The sequence below is a fragment of the Patagioenas fasciata genome, chromosome 25, assembly GCF_037038585.1.
Source record: "Patagioenas fasciata isolate bPatFas1 chromosome 25, bPatFas1.hap1, whole genome shotgun sequence".
In the NCBI taxonomy this organism is placed as follows: Eukaryota; Metazoa; Chordata; class Aves; order Columbiformes; family Columbidae; genus Patagioenas; species Patagioenas fasciata.
Window position 1 is genome coordinate 5,071,989 of NC_092544.1, and position 13,981 is coordinate 5,085,969.

Sequence of the window (13,981 nt, forward strand, 5' to 3'; positions counted from 1 at the left end):
CTCATACCTCCTCATCTCCAAATCCCGCCCACAAAGCTGTGAGACGCAGGCAAATTTAGGTTTAATTCCCCACCCTGCTAAGCAAGACCCCACTGACATCTAGATTGAGCGAGGCGGTGATCTGCCATCACTGTCCTGCGAGAGAGAGAGAAGCCACTTTGTTTTATGCAAGGTCTTGGGCAAGACGTGATGCTGAGTCCGCACAGGGAGCCGGGAGCCTCCCTCCCTCCCACTCCGAGATGGAACTGGAGAAAGCAAGCCCAGAAGAAGCTGGATGGGAACGGCCCGACATGCAAACGCGCCCCAGCCTCCCGCTGAGTCACACAGGGGCTTTTCTTCATCAGGAGCCCACAAAAGCCGAGCTTGCAGTTGGCTCGATGGACCTGTTCCCGCGTCCCGCGGCCGCTCGGCCCCGCTCCCGCCAGCAAACGCCGGATCACAGGGGTGCAAACGCGGAGGTTTCCGCAGAGCGCGCGACGCGCCGGCTGCTGTGACGTTCCCACCGGCGGCTCTTGAGCCTCGGGCTTCGTAGCGCTCTCGGTTTTATTTATACAGGTTCAGCAAACTCCCAAGATGAAAGCGAGACGAAGTGGCGTTTTATTAAGAAAGGATACGTCATTATTTAAAAAAACAAAACAAAACAACAAAAAAAAACAACCCAAAGAAAACCAACCATCGTTCTGTCCTCCGGGAGGCTGCTCAGCCCGGCTGCTCCAGCGAGCACGAGGCCCCTGTGCGCTCCTCCTGTGCAGAAACCCACAACTTTCGCCTCAAATCTCAGTGCAAGAGATGGCTCAGAGTGATTTTTTCTTTCTCTGGATCTGTCTTGGTCATGATGGGGAGAACTAGAAAAGCTCAGCCTCCCTTATCTTGCCTCTCTTGCTAACCGTGCCTTCCCCTGGCTAAATCTCGCTTGTTCCTAAGGGAAGACACGGCTTGTCCTGCTCTTGGCTGTCACCTTCCTGCAGAAACGCTGCTCTGTGCAGCGGGGCTGAAGTGCAAAGGCTCAAACCTTTGCGAAGGAGTTCAGCAGGCAGAGCTCTGCCTGGAGAGGTTTTCGCTGGGTCTGAGTCACCCGACGCGGAGATGTCCTGGTAGGAAAAGGAGAGGTGACAAAACCGAGAGTGGCTGGGGCGGGTGTGCTACAGACCCATCACTTCTTCTTCCACAGCTTTGTCCTCACATTGCACGTACTTCTCCTGCACTGCCAGTGTGCTGATAACGCAGTAATTAAGGAAAACAAGGGGCTGGGCTCAAACACTCCCTTCTGCAAGGAGATCTGAACGTTCTCAGTGAGGAAGCAGTCCCGCATTAGCCCCAAGGCTGCCCGAAGACGGCGGTACCGGCAGCAGCATCTATCACCCGAGTTAAGTCTGGCTCTGGCTGATCCCAGACCCGACAAGTCCAGGAGAATCAATTGTATGGCTGGATAAGGTGGAAGGAACCAGCCCAAGAGAGAGGAAAGTTGTCCAAAGATTCCTGCCCCATTCCCACCACCAATTAGCAACCAATGTGGTGGCTTTGGTGAGGACAACTGTCTGCTGAGGTCTGCGCTGAGCCCGACGGACTCGCTGCCACCAAACAGCATCGGATGGTGCCAGTGACAACCTGGGCCTGCAAACTGCCGGCCCCACCTCCAGCCAGCTCCTCCCAAAGAAAGAGAAATGAAAGCTCAACCCAGCGTGGGATCGGTGGAGAAGGATACGAAGAAAAGTGGAAATCGGCTCCCACCGCTGCCGACATCAGAGCTTCCAGGCTGCGGTGCTCCTGCTCGCCGAAGGAATAGCCGTTGGCTTTGTCCACCGCCTGCATCACCCGCCGCATGCTCTCCTTGTCCTGCAAGGGAGGGAGGTGACACACAGGGAATCTGGTCCTTCCCTGGAGGTCGGAGCTCGCGCTGGGCTCCACCAAGGGTTTTCTCTGAGGCTCCAGGCCACCCAAAGCCCTGAGGACGCTGTCGGCATCGCTGAGCCCGAGGGGACATGGGACAACCCGCGGAGCCCGAATCCACGCTGGGCTGACACCCTCCAGCCTCTCGCTGCCTTTCATCACCTCCCGTCTCAGCCCAGCGGCCTTTGTTGACACTTTTGGAAACTATCAGATTCACATTTTCAGCCCTTCTTCCCAAATGTATTCCTCTCAGCCTTCCAATTATTTTGTGCTCCCTCATTTCATGACGTTTTAGCTAATCCTTCACCCAGGTTTGAAATGCAGGCACAGAAGAGCTGAACGAAGGGGGAATCTTAACTCCCCACTCCAGGCCTCGAGACCCACAGAGCACCAAGCTCATTAGCCTGTTCTTTTCCTTTGGCTGCCACAAATCATTTAAACATCTGGGTGTGTTTTGCTGTCCTCACCCATCCCCGAGTCTCTTCAGAGCTGATTTTCAGCCCTCGTACCCCAAGGAGACATAACCCAGCTGCTGCCAAACGTGCTGATTACAGAACCATTTTGGTTGGAAAAGACCCTCAAGATCGAGTCCAACCGTTAACCCAACACTGTCACTAAACCGTGTTAAGAACCTCATCTCCACAATCCAACAGTCCCCGCTCATCACCTGGATGTTGAGCGGAACGAAGGACACCAGGCTGTAGTCCTCGATCACCTCCACCAGCTTCTCGTTGAGGCGGCGGTAATTTCTGAAGAAGGGGTCAGAAGCCAAGTGGTCAACCAGGTAAGAAAGATCCAGGACCTCTGTGTAATAATCCAGGTTGAAAGCTGCAGGGAAACACCAAAAACACAACTTATAAATTGAAGAAGTCAGTGAGATTTACACCATTTCCCAGCAATACATCCCCATACCCAAGCGGTTAATTTGCACCTAGTTCAGCCCAATTCCACGTGTCTCTCTTGCAAAGGCTCTTACCCAACTTGCCGTATTGCTCGATGAGGTCCATCTTGGAGAGGATGTTGACGTGGGGCAGCTCCACGTGCAGCATGGCGGAGAGCGAGGTGCAGAGAACAGAGATGAACTTGCCGGGGTCCGTGCAGTAGTGAGAGTCCACCAGGTGCACGGCAGCGAGCTGGGGGGCAAAGGCACAAAGGGACAGCACGAGGTGAGATCCGTGATGCGTCCGCACGCTTGGTTTTGGGACAGTCTGAGAAGTGGCCACAGGACAATCGGTTCAGATCTGACCAGAACCACACAGACCCCCAGGCAGGCGAAATTACCACCTACACTAGAATCAGAGAATCATTTTGGTTGAAAAAGCCCCTCAAGATCATCGAGTCCAACCATAACCCACCCCTGGCACTGCCCCATGTCCTGAGAACCTCATGTCCGTCTGTCCAACCCTCCAGGGATGGTGACTCCAGCACTGCCCTGGGCAGCCTGTTCCAATGCCCCACAGCCCTTTGGGGAAGAAATCGTTCCCCAGATCCAATCCAAACCTTGCACGCCTGTCTGAACTGTGCAGGTTTTTTGGGGTGGGAGCTGGGCTTAACCCTCCTGAGCACCACGACAGCCTCCAGATTGCCACCTTCCCCACAGGAACACCCACACAGAGAGCGCACTCCGGAGCAGCAACCATAGCGCACCACGCTCCGCCGGGAGAACCAACTGCCGTGCGGTTGGAAAGAATAATTAATAATTAAATTAATGAGTAGTTTGATTCCCTGTGTTGGGTGCAGCTGTAACAATGTGGCCCGAGATCTCTGTTAAGTTGCTGCCTGTTACACAACGTTACTCAAAGTCAGGGCTCTACAGCCAGGGTGTCTGAGTCACAGCTTTGCTTCTGCAGCAAAAAAACCTCCAGTTTAAAGCTCACAGGCAAGTGTAAGCACCCAGTGAGCCACAAAACAGCAGTGTAACTACCTTTTTTTAGTAACTGCAATTTCATGTGCCTTTATTTGAATAAAAATAATCTCTAATGTGCAGATTCCCAGTGACATTCTCAAGCAAATGAACTTGCCCTTCTTGCTCACACCATACACGGGTTTGCGCGTTCATGGTTTGGCCCAAATGCAAAACAAATGCAACATAAGCAATTTCGCTTCGTTACGGGACTCTTCTCACCTGCATTTCCTCATTTGCATCTTGCATTGTGCAAGAAAGCAGAGAGCACGTACAACAAGGCGCAGAGGGTTCGGTTTGGCTGCCGGAGAGCGGGGCAGGGCCTGAGATGACGCCCAAATTCTGCCCAGTGCGCACATTCACCTCCCTGCTCTGAAACACAGCGCCCGCTTGATAAAACACACAGGGTCTGTGAAGAGGATCCCGGGGCACAGCGAGGAAGGAATCCCCGTTCACAATAACCCCACTGCCTTAAACGCCTTGAACACGCCGCTCTTTGCCAATCCCTCCAAGCATAAAATGGAGAATAATTCCCCTCCTTCCCTGATAAAGCCGTTTCACGTGAAAAACTAAACAGGTTAGTGAAGAAAACAGCCATTAGGACCCACAATCAGAATTCTACAATGAAACACTTCAGTACAATGGGTTCTGAAAACATTTAGTTCTGACCCCTCTGCATTCTCGCTGCATTTGTGGAGGTACATAACTTTCAAAACACACTGCTTTTGTGCTTCAAAAGATACGTCCCTATTTCTTTGTTATATGTCTTTTTTCAAGCCTTTTATTCTTCACTGAGAAATACAGAGCTGACCTGACAAAAACGCTTTTCCTGACACAGTAATCAAAATTATCCCACCTGGGTAAACCTGAGAGCTCTTATCCTGATAGTGCTACCGGGGAGTGTAAAGGCAGAGATTTTATTTGTATATCTTGGAAAGATGTGGACTGGCTTGTGAAGAAAGATAATTATATCTTCTCTCTTCCAGCTTCCCAGCCCCTCGTGGGTGCCAGGTCTCCCCGCACAGCCCCAAACCTACCCTGAAATTCCACTTGGCCAACTGCGCGAAGACATTCTTGAGCGCGTCGTGATGGGTGTAGAGCTCCACCTGCCCCGGGCAGTCGAACAGGTAGTAGTGCCCCCTGAACGCGGCCAGTTTCTCCTGCAGCCAGTCCAGGTTGGCCTCCAGGTACTCCATGCAGTAAATCAACCCCCCGTTGGGTCCCAGCCTCAGGTTCTCCATCACATCGGGCAGGGTGACGAGCTCGGCGATGTCCACGGCGCACGGGTAGGGTATGGTCTCGTTGGCGGGGTCCAGGTTCACCACCGTCACCTGTCGCCCGATCCTGCCCATGAAGTCCCGCATGCTGTGGCAATACGTCGTCTTCCCCGAGCCCGGCGGCCCAATCACCACCTGCCCGAAGGCCGGCGAGTTCCTCTGGCTGCCCTCAGACATGGTGCCTCATTCCTCCTCCTTCTGTTGGCTGAGAAAGAAAAATGCTCCCGTTTTACAGAATCCCAGAATGTGAGAGGCTGGAAGGGCCCTGGGAAGCTCATCCAGTGCAATCCCCCCATGGAGCAGGAACACCCAGCTGAGGTTCCACAGGAAGGGGTCCAGGCGGGTTTGAATGTCTGCAGAGAAGGAGACTCCACAACCTCCCTGGGCAGCCTGGGCCAGGCTCTGACACCCTCACCCCAAACAAGTTTCTTCCCATCTTTCAGTGGAACCTCCTCTGTTCCAGTTTGCACCCATTGCCCCTTGTCCTATCACTGGTGTCACCCAGAAGAGCCTGGCTCCATCCTCCTGACACTGCCCCTTTCCATATTGATCCCCAGGAATGAGTCCCCCCTCAGTCTCCTCCAGCTCCAGAGCCCCAGCTCCCTCAGCCTTTCCTCACACGGGAGATGCTCCACTCCCTTCAGCATCTTGGTGGCTGCGCTGGACTCTCTCCAGCAGTTCCCTGTCCTTCTGGAACTGAGGGGCCACAACTGGACACAATATTCCAGGTGTGGTCTCCCCAGGGCAGAGCAGAGGGGCAGGAGAACCTCTCTGACCTACTGACCACCCCCTTCTAACCCACCCCAGGTACCATTGGCTTCCTGGCCACAAGGGCCCAGTGCTGGCTCATGGTCACCCTGCTGTCCCCAGGACTCTAACAGGTTGTTCCCCAACTTATACTGGAACCTGTTAAACATTTGGTTTGTGTTTATACAAAGGCGATCCGGGGGAATTCACACTCAGGGTTTAGTTGGGTCTTTCCCGATGTGGCAGCGCCCACACGTTCCCTCCCTCGTCCCCGTGTGTCCCCATGTCCTCCCCTCCATTGCTCCATGTCCCCATGTCCCTTTTCTCTCCACGTTCCCTCTTCTGCCCCATATCCCACTTTCCCCCATGCACCCTCTCCCTATGTCCCCTTTCCCTGCACACCCCCCTTTGCACCCCCATATCTCCTCTTCTTCTCCCCCACATCCCAATCCGTGCCCAGGTCCCTTCGCCCCCACACCCCCCGTTTCCCCGGCCCCGTTAGGCCGCTCACCGCCCGCCGCTCCCGGTGCCCCCGCTCTCGGCTCCGAGTCCCCGCGGGCCCCGAGCGCCGCGTTCCGGGCGAAGAAGCGGCCGCCGCCACCGCGGGCGCCCCCAGGCGGTCGGAGGGACGCGCAGCCTCCCCACCGCCGGGTCTCGAACCTACGGCCCCAAAATCGGGGTTCGGTTCCCCGGTTCGAGTCCCGGCGCCGCCATTTGTCCCGCCAGCACAACCCCACCCACCCTCTCCAAAGGGAAATTACTCCCTGCATCCCCCTCAACACAGCTATAACCTTAAGGAAGGGAGACGGGGCCAAGCTGGAGCGTGCCAGCAAGAGCATCCACTGACTCCCATTTGACTCTCCAGTACTGGGTCACTGGGACAAAGGCTCTCCCCTCGCCAGAAGAATGCCTGTGTCAGGAAAAAAGAAGCGGGGCAGAGCCCGTCAGAGAGCTATGGAGGGAAGCACCCGCTACACCCAACCGCAGGGAAACGCCTCCCGCAGGATTCCTCCGGAGGCTGCCAGGATGAGTCTTTCATCCTGACGAGTTTCTCCCAGGAGTGTGGGATCACCACGCCCAAGCAACGCGGAGCTGCGGGCCAGCAGGGAGCTTTCTGCAGGACAGTTACTGTGCCACAGCTGGCCCTGTCCGTACTCGTCCTTCCCTGGGTCTCTCAACTATGAGCTACGAGTTCTGTTTTTTTAGGCTGACCTAGCACGGAGGCTTGGTTGATCCAGGCAGTAGTATCGACTTTAAACCACCAGTCAAACACAACACCCTTCCCTGTTCCCACTGACCAAACAGGACCAGCACTGTCTCCCCTCAGTGGAATGGTTTAATTAGAATAAAAATAATAATAATTAAAAAAAAACCAAAACACTGAGGCAATTTTTGTTACAAGTCTATATTTTTTCCAAAAATAAATATATGAACACGCTGCTCCAAACCCAGGAGCCAGCCTGGGCTGGACTGGAGCAGAACCAGCACAAAGCGACAGTCTCTGTTCAGCGTGACTGCGCACCAGAGCTCTGCAGAGCCCCGTGCGACGCCCGGACAAACGCCATGTCCCGCCTGTACTTCATGGCAGTGGGCGGCTGGCGCCTGAGCAGCTGGTCACCGCTGTCCTTCGGGTCAGGGTCATCATAGATGGTCGAGATGAGGACAGGACCGTCCCGCCGGGGCTTTTTCACCTTGCTGAAAGTTGGCAGCTTCTCCCCGTGGTACCTAGAGGGAAGCAGGAAACGTGTGGTGTGAGATTGCCGAGGCAGTCGGACACCATGTGTGTCCTGGCTCATCTCCTTCACGTGCTGCAGGGGAGAAGTGATCAAAACAGGGCAATAAGGATCCTGGTCTTTATTCCTGGCTGTGAGATTGCTCTAGAACAAGAGCCAGCCCTCGGTGTGGAGCACAGCACCGCACAAACCCTTCATAAACCCCCGAGAAGGTCAGGGTGAGGTGCACAGCTGCAGCTCAGGTCACTCGGGCTCTCCCCACCCAAAAAATGCAGCAGGAGGAGACCTTCAGCCCTCAAGCACAGCTCTCCCTCTCCTTTCAGGCAGCTGTAGAGCTGCTGCATCAGCACAAGGAGCCTGGGAGAGGCTCTGAACACAGGTCAGCAGGGCAGGGGGGTACTTACCCCAGCCCCCTCTTGCATCTGGGGTTCTGCCCCTCGTTGTCCAAAGCTTCGGCCATTCCAGAATTGCTGCTCCCCAGCCCCAGCCCCTCCGTCCAGCCCTGCTGCTCCAGCACCTTCCTGCCGAAGCCCTGGGAGAGGGGAAAAAACAGCACAGAGACACTGGATAAAGCCCATCCTCACTTTCCCAGAGCCCTCTTCCCCCCAACACACATCCCCAGATCATCACCACCACCCCAGCATTTCCCCTCCTGCCCCGTCCCCTCCCAGAACTCACCTTGGTGTATCTCTCAAAGGTGCCGATCTGTTGTCCTGAAACGGAACCGTCCTCCAAACCATCCCACAGTCGCTGTTCCAGCCACATCCGGACCGAGTCCCGAGCGTCCTTATCGCCTCCATCTAGGGAGAATGCAGCAAAAGTCAGAGCAGCATAGCTCAGGAAAGCCGCTCGCTACCATCATTTCCCCCCGAGCACCACGCAACAAGGAGGCAGAACCTGTTTCTTTCTGGCAACTCTCATTGTCAGACAAGAAAAACGTCGTTTCAAGTACACTGGAGTCTTGGACGCTTTCAAAGGATGACAGAGCCAAAGAGTTCCCCGCCACAGAAATTCTGCAGGGTCAGAGTTTCCCAGCCTCCCCGCTTTCCTGGGGAAGGGGGTTTTCAGCACAGATACCTTTGTCGTAGTAGATGCTCATGTCCACATCCCAGTCATCTGCTGTCTGCTCATCAAAGTCTGCCAAGAGAAGAAAAGCACCAGTTTTGGTGATGGTTGTGGAAGTCTGACACAAAAAAGCTGTTTGCTGGTGGCCCAGCTCCCTATTTTCTCCAACAAAATGGTAAGAAAATGGCATTAGAGACGCCGCAAACCACAGTAATCACATAACAGGCTGCCAGCAGGACCCTTGGGGTGTCTGGTCACTGGACTGAACCACCACAGGTTTTGGGATTGAGAGAAGGTTTAAAAAGTGACGGTGAGATGCTCAAATCCGCAGCTGATCCAGAACACACGTACAGGGTTACACCTGATTTACCCCCAGCTCGTGGTTGCTGTAGTTTATGGCTCAGCAACATAAAACCCAATGCTACCTCCATTCTTCTCCTGCCAGTACTGAGCATCCGTGTAGAAAACGAGGCCCGAGCCGCCTTTCTCCCACTTCAGCTCGATCTCCTCCTCAAAGAGCCGCTCCTCCACGCGCTCCTGCTTGGTGACGTCCTCGTGCAGAGCCTCGTGTCGCTCCCACTCCTCACACGTGTCGTTGTCCTGCAAAGGAGCCGGTGAAAGGTGCGTGATGCCAAGAGCACAAACGTTGCAGAGTAAGTTAAATCAAGCTAAGTTTTTAGATTGTATTCCATTCCTTAGCTGCATACTTGTTTGAATAACCTGTTTCAGCATGAGTGGCCGGGCTCACTGCAATTCCAAGCAGCATATAATGAATTTATTTTAACCTGGTCACTTGGTGACGGGGGGACTTCAATACCAGGGCACAGAGAGGAAACTGTCAGCAGAGGCTGCAAACCATCAAGAACAGCAAAAAAACTGCCTGGAGGATGGAGGAAGAGAATCCAAGAAGAAACCAAGAAGACCCCAGACCCACTGGACCAAAAGGAGCGTGGACAGTGCATGAAAGACACACGGAGAGCAGCTGCACAGACTGGGTGGCTTTGAAAACCCAAACCTCTTCTGTCTCAGGGTCTGAGAGGCGCTCAGTCCGCGCTGCTTCTTCGCTGTAACCTCCCATTTATTCTGTATTTTATTCTGTGATTAAATTCTTTCCGAAGCACAAACATCTGAGACTGTGCTACAGGAAACCTTTTCCTCCCGACAATCGCAGCCCATCGCAACCCCTCCCCGACAGCTCTGCCGACAGAGCTCGTCTCAACCTGCGGTTTTCAGGCACCGACACGACCGGCGCTGGTGACCTCATTCCCCTGACTAATGCCATTGCCAGAGTCAGCAGAGAGAAGCGGTGAAAAAATACCACATCACACCCACTTCACGGCGGCTTTCAGCAGCGCAGCCGATCCGGAACGCGACGATGCCCATTTAAGGCGCAGGTGTGTTGCGCGGAAAGTCAGCAACAAATTAATTCTGCTCCGGTTGATCCCAAAAAAGATAGTGTCGGTTCCAGTGAAGCGGTTCGTTGGCACAGACGCAGATCAGCCCGACAGCTTTACTGCTGCCTGCCTGATTTTGGGCAGAGCCCTCTGAGGAAAACATTAACTAAGCGAGGAACAGCCAAAAGAACGATGAGAGATCCAGGACAGAGCCTGTGAGAAAGGGCTGGAGGAGTCTGTTTAGTCTGGAGAAGAAAAGACTGAATAAAAAGTTTGGAAAGGAGGGAACAAAGCGTTCTCTGTCTCCGCTGTTGCTAGGAGAACCTAATGGGGGAAAATTGCAGCAACGATTTGGCATCAAAGTTAATTCTGGTACAGCAAAGAAGGGGAATGGCTCGCCTGGGGATTGTGCTGCTTTGGTTATGACAGAGGTTTGGGAGAACAGGCGAGACGGGCGCCTGGCGGGGAGGGAACGAGAGAGTCCCCAGAGAGCCTGTCCAGCCTGGTTTTCTAGCAGTCTTGTCACAAAAACCACTTTTCTCAGCATCACAGAATCATTTTGGTTGGAAAAGACCCCCAAGATCATCAAGTCCAACTGCTCCCCCACCCCTGGCACTGCCCCATGTCCTAAGAACCTCATGTCCATCTGTCCAGCCCTCCAGGGATGGTGACTCCAGCACTGCCCTGGGCAGCCTGTTCCAATGCCCCACAGCCCTTTGGGGAAGAAATTGTTCCCCAGATCCAACCTCAACCTCCCCTGGTGCAACTTGAGGCCGTTTCCTCTGCTCCTGGCGCTTGTTCCTGGGGAGCAGAGCCCGACCCCGCTGGCTCCAAGCTCCTTTCAGGCAGTTCAGAGATCAGAAGGTCTCCCCTCAGCTCCTGTTCTCCAGCTGAATCCCCAGGTCCCTCAGCCGCTCCATCACACTTGTGCTCCAGCCCCTCACCAGCTCCGTTCCCTCCTCTGAACAACCAACTTCAATCACAGGAACAGTCAAGACCAACCATTTTTACAGCTCTGTGTGTCGTTTCCAGCACACGAATGGGCTCCCGAGTCTCCGGTCACCTCATTTACAAGGAAGAGCAGCACTGGGTCGATCTGCGATGTAGCAGGACAGAGCTCGGCATCCGCAGCCCCAGCCCCCTCCCGCACTCACTCCCCTGGGCCAAACCCTTTGGGCTCAGCCCCCACAACTGGGTGGATTTGGACAATCAATTCTGGAGGCGTTAATGTCCACATTGTTCATGTGCCAAGGGGCTCAGTGCTTCAAGGCGCAAACGATCATTTTTTAACACCGTTTTTAGACAAATGATGTATACAATATAAATAAAAGACTGAAAATGAGCTCTGAAAACGCTGTATCAGCCCTCCCAGCTCCGTGGCTGCAACGGCCAACCTTGGATGGTGCTGGAAAAATGCACTTACATCATCTGAGGGTGACTCCTCTTCCTCCTCCTCCTGCCCCTCCTCATCTTCCTCAGCACCGGCAGAGTGAGTCACCTGAGATCCCGCCTCAGGCCCCTCCGTGATCTCATCCCCCGCGGCCGTGTAAACTCTTTCTTCTTCTATAACTGTCTCACTGTCCTGGTATTCAAAAGGCACATTGCCGTACCTGCGGGACGAGCCTGTCTTTGGAAAATCCAGCTGCAGTTTCTTGATGACGCGGGGAGGCAGCCTGCAGGCCCGGATCAGCTCCAGGAAAACTCGCAGGGGGGTGCCCACGTTCCCAAAAGGCATGAAGGAGGGGGGGTTGAACTCAGGCAACCGCTTCAAGTCTGCTTCTGTCACAGATTCGTCTGCGTCCGTCTTGTCCCCGCTGCTGGGAAATGTCTCCGTGCCTGAAGGAGAGAAGGGATGGGTTGGGGGGGTACAGGCTCCACCAGAAAGGGGTAAATCGGGCAGGAGGTGACACACAGACTCCAAACTGCTTCTTCTTGCCTCACAGAGTGGTTGGGGTTGGAAGGGACCTCTGGAGATCATCCTGCTCACGCAGGGTCCCCAGAGCAGATCACACAGGTGGGTCCAGGCGGGTTTGAATGTCTCAGAGAAGGAGACTCCACACCGGCTCTGGGCAGCCTGGGCCAGGCTCTGGCACCTCCCAGCAAAGAGGTTTCTCCTCATGTTCAGATGGAGCCTCCTGTGTTTCAGCCTGTACCCACTGCCCCCCACCCTGGAGTTGAGCACCACTGAACAGAGTCCAGTCCATCCTCTGACACCCACCCTGGGGATATTTATTGCTAAAATCCCTCTCAGCTTCTCTTCTCCAAGATGAACAGAATCATTATGGATTTAAGGCATTAAGGAAACTCCACGAGGAGTTTTAGCCATCCCAAGCCCTCAAGTTTCCCGCTGGGCCCCATCGAGTCCCCCGGCCCGGCCCGGGCCCGAGGCCCGAACCCCCCGGTGCCCGGTCCTACCTGTCCCGGGGCTCAGGCGAATCCTGCGGATGAGGCAGCGGCCGGGCAGCGAGACCCCGCCGGGCCCGACCCAGCGCTTCCCCGAGTACATGCGGACGAGGCGGCGGGCGCGACCGGGCCGAACGGCCACCGGGCAGCAGCAAGTGCGCGGGGCCGCGGCCTCCCCGGGCGGGCGCTCGGGCCGGTGCCGGTAGTGGAAGCAGACGAAGCCGCCGGCCTCCAGGAACTGGCTGAAGTAGGCGCGGAGCTGGGCGGAGCGCAGCGCGGCCGGGATGCCGCTCACCAGGCAGTACCGGGCGGCGGCTCCGCCATTCCCGGCGCTGTCTCCGGGCGCCGCCATCTTGCCCCAGCGGGACGGAGCGTCACCGCGGCGGGGCGCGCGTTGATGACGTCAGAGCGGGCGCCGCCTGGTGGTGTGGAGGGCGCTGCAGGCGCGGGGGGACACGTGGGGGGACACGGGACGTGGGGGGATTGCAGACCCTGGGGGTGACCGGACCCCAATAGAAGACACAAGCTCTGGGGATGTAAGGAACGTTTAACGAACAACTATTGTTTTTACATAACTGAGGATCTGGCGCCTGAGCCCAGCAGGGGGAAGGACCAAGAGGCATTGGACTATGAATCTTTAATGTAAAACAGTCTCTTCCCGGAATATATACTGATAGTATGCATACTGATACCTGTATTTACAACTTAATTTAGGGGGAAGGATTGAGAGGCATCGGACTATGAATTCTTAATGTAAAAGACAGTCTTTTCCCAGAATATATACTGATACCTGTAAGCATGCTGATATCTGTATTTACAAATTAATAGAGGGGGAAGTGTAGCCAAAGTACAGGAATCCATATCTTAAATAGATCGATAAGGGGAAGGGTGTTGTATGTAAACTGAGGTAGGTCGGGTGGTCTGCAAACCCCGAATTACCAACCAACAGGGAACAGGGAGGGAAATTGCGGCTGGGATTTGGGGGATATAATCAGGGGCTTTTTCCCCTAGTGCGTGTGCCGACTTTTAGGTAGAACACGCGGTGTTGCAATATCGTTATTTAAAAAAGTGCTTTGCTGAGAGATCCTGCCTGAGCCTATTATATTTGCAAAGTAATTGTTTCCTACAGGGATATCCAGGCCCCATGGTGGGGGGGTCATAGGCCCTGGGGGTGGCCAGACCCCATTAGGGTGACATGAGTCCTGGGGACAGCCAAGCCCAGGGGGACAGAAGCCCTGGGGGTGTCAGGGCACTGGGGGTGTCCAGGTCCCACCGTCATGCAGCACAGGGGGCTCCTGGCTGCCCCCTGGGTAACACCGGGGCACTGTGTCCCCCGCACTGGAGGGGTGAACCTGCAGTGTCACACCTGCCTCATGGGCAGTGACATGGGTGGGTGCCACACGGGACAGCAGGGCCCACAGCACCCCTGTCCCCGGGGGCTGCAGGAGCACTGGGGGCTCCAACGTGTGCCCAAGCGTCTCCCCGCCCGGTTCGGGGTGACCCCGGCAGTGGGACGTTGGGGACGCTGCGTGCGGTGACTCAGGGCCGTGTCACGAGGCTGCCTGTGGG

At 55.3% G+C, this 13,981-nt stretch overlaps 2 protein-coding genes across 2 annotated transcripts; both read right to left on the reverse strand.

The window, feature by feature from the left end:
- Positions 1–574: 574 nt before the first annotated feature.
- On the reverse strand, positions 575–6,430 carry GPN2 (GPN-loop GTPase 2). The gene is made up of 6 exons (XM_065857162.2): positions 6,329–6,430; positions 4,831–5,275; positions 2,867–3,023; positions 2,558–2,718; positions 1,706–1,836; positions 575–1,215 (listed from the first exon to the last, which is right to left on the reverse strand). Exons 2-6 carry the CDS (start codon positions 5,245–5,247, stop codon positions 1,143–1,145), a joined length of 939 nt encoding a protein of 312 aa, XP_065713234.1. The 5' UTR covers positions 5,248–5,275; positions 6,329–6,430; the 3' UTR covers positions 575–1,142.
- Positions 6,431–7,206: 776 nt separating this feature from the next.
- Positions 7,207–12,780, reverse strand: GPATCH3 (G-patch domain containing 3). Its single transcript, XM_065857309.2, has 7 exons — positions 12,425–12,780; positions 11,433–11,845; positions 9,041–9,215; positions 8,628–8,687; positions 8,229–8,350; positions 7,955–8,082; positions 7,207–7,542 (listed from the first exon to the last, which is right to left on the reverse strand). Exons 1-7 carry the CDS (start codon positions 12,762–12,764, stop codon positions 7,323–7,325), a joined length of 1,458 nt encoding a protein of 485 aa, XP_065713381.1. The 5' UTR covers positions 12,765–12,780; the 3' UTR covers positions 7,207–7,322.
- Between the last annotated feature and the right edge of the window lie 1,201 nt (positions 12,781–13,981).

Excerpts from the sequence above, each read along its gene's own strand:
- GPN2 (XM_065857162.2), bottom strand. The coding sequence starts at position 5,247 with ATGTCTGAGGGCAGCCAGAGGAACTCGCCGGCCTTCGGGCAGGTGGTG. Across the intron at positions 2,719-2,866 it reads CGAGCAATACGGCAAGTTGG|CTTTCAACCTGGATTATTAC; the intron begins GTAAGAGCCTTT and ends GTTTCCCTGCAG. Across the intron at positions 1,216-1,705 it reads GCCGATTTCCACTTTTCTTC|CACACTGGCAGTGCAGGAGA; the intron begins GTATCCTTCTCC and ends CTGCGTTATCAG.
- GPATCH3 (XM_065857309.2), bottom strand. The coding sequence starts at position 12,764 with ATGGCGGCGCCCGGAGACAGCGCCGGGAATGGCGGAGCCGCCGCCCGG. Across the intron at positions 8,688-9,040 it reads CTGGCAGGAGAAGAATGGAG|ACTTTGATGAGCAGACAGCA; the intron begins GTAGCATTGGGT and ends TTCTCTTGGCAG. Across the intron at positions 7,543-7,954 it reads AGATGCAAGAGGGGGCTGGG|GTACCACGGGGAGAAGCTGC; the intron begins GTAAGTACCCCC and ends GCTTCCCTCTAG.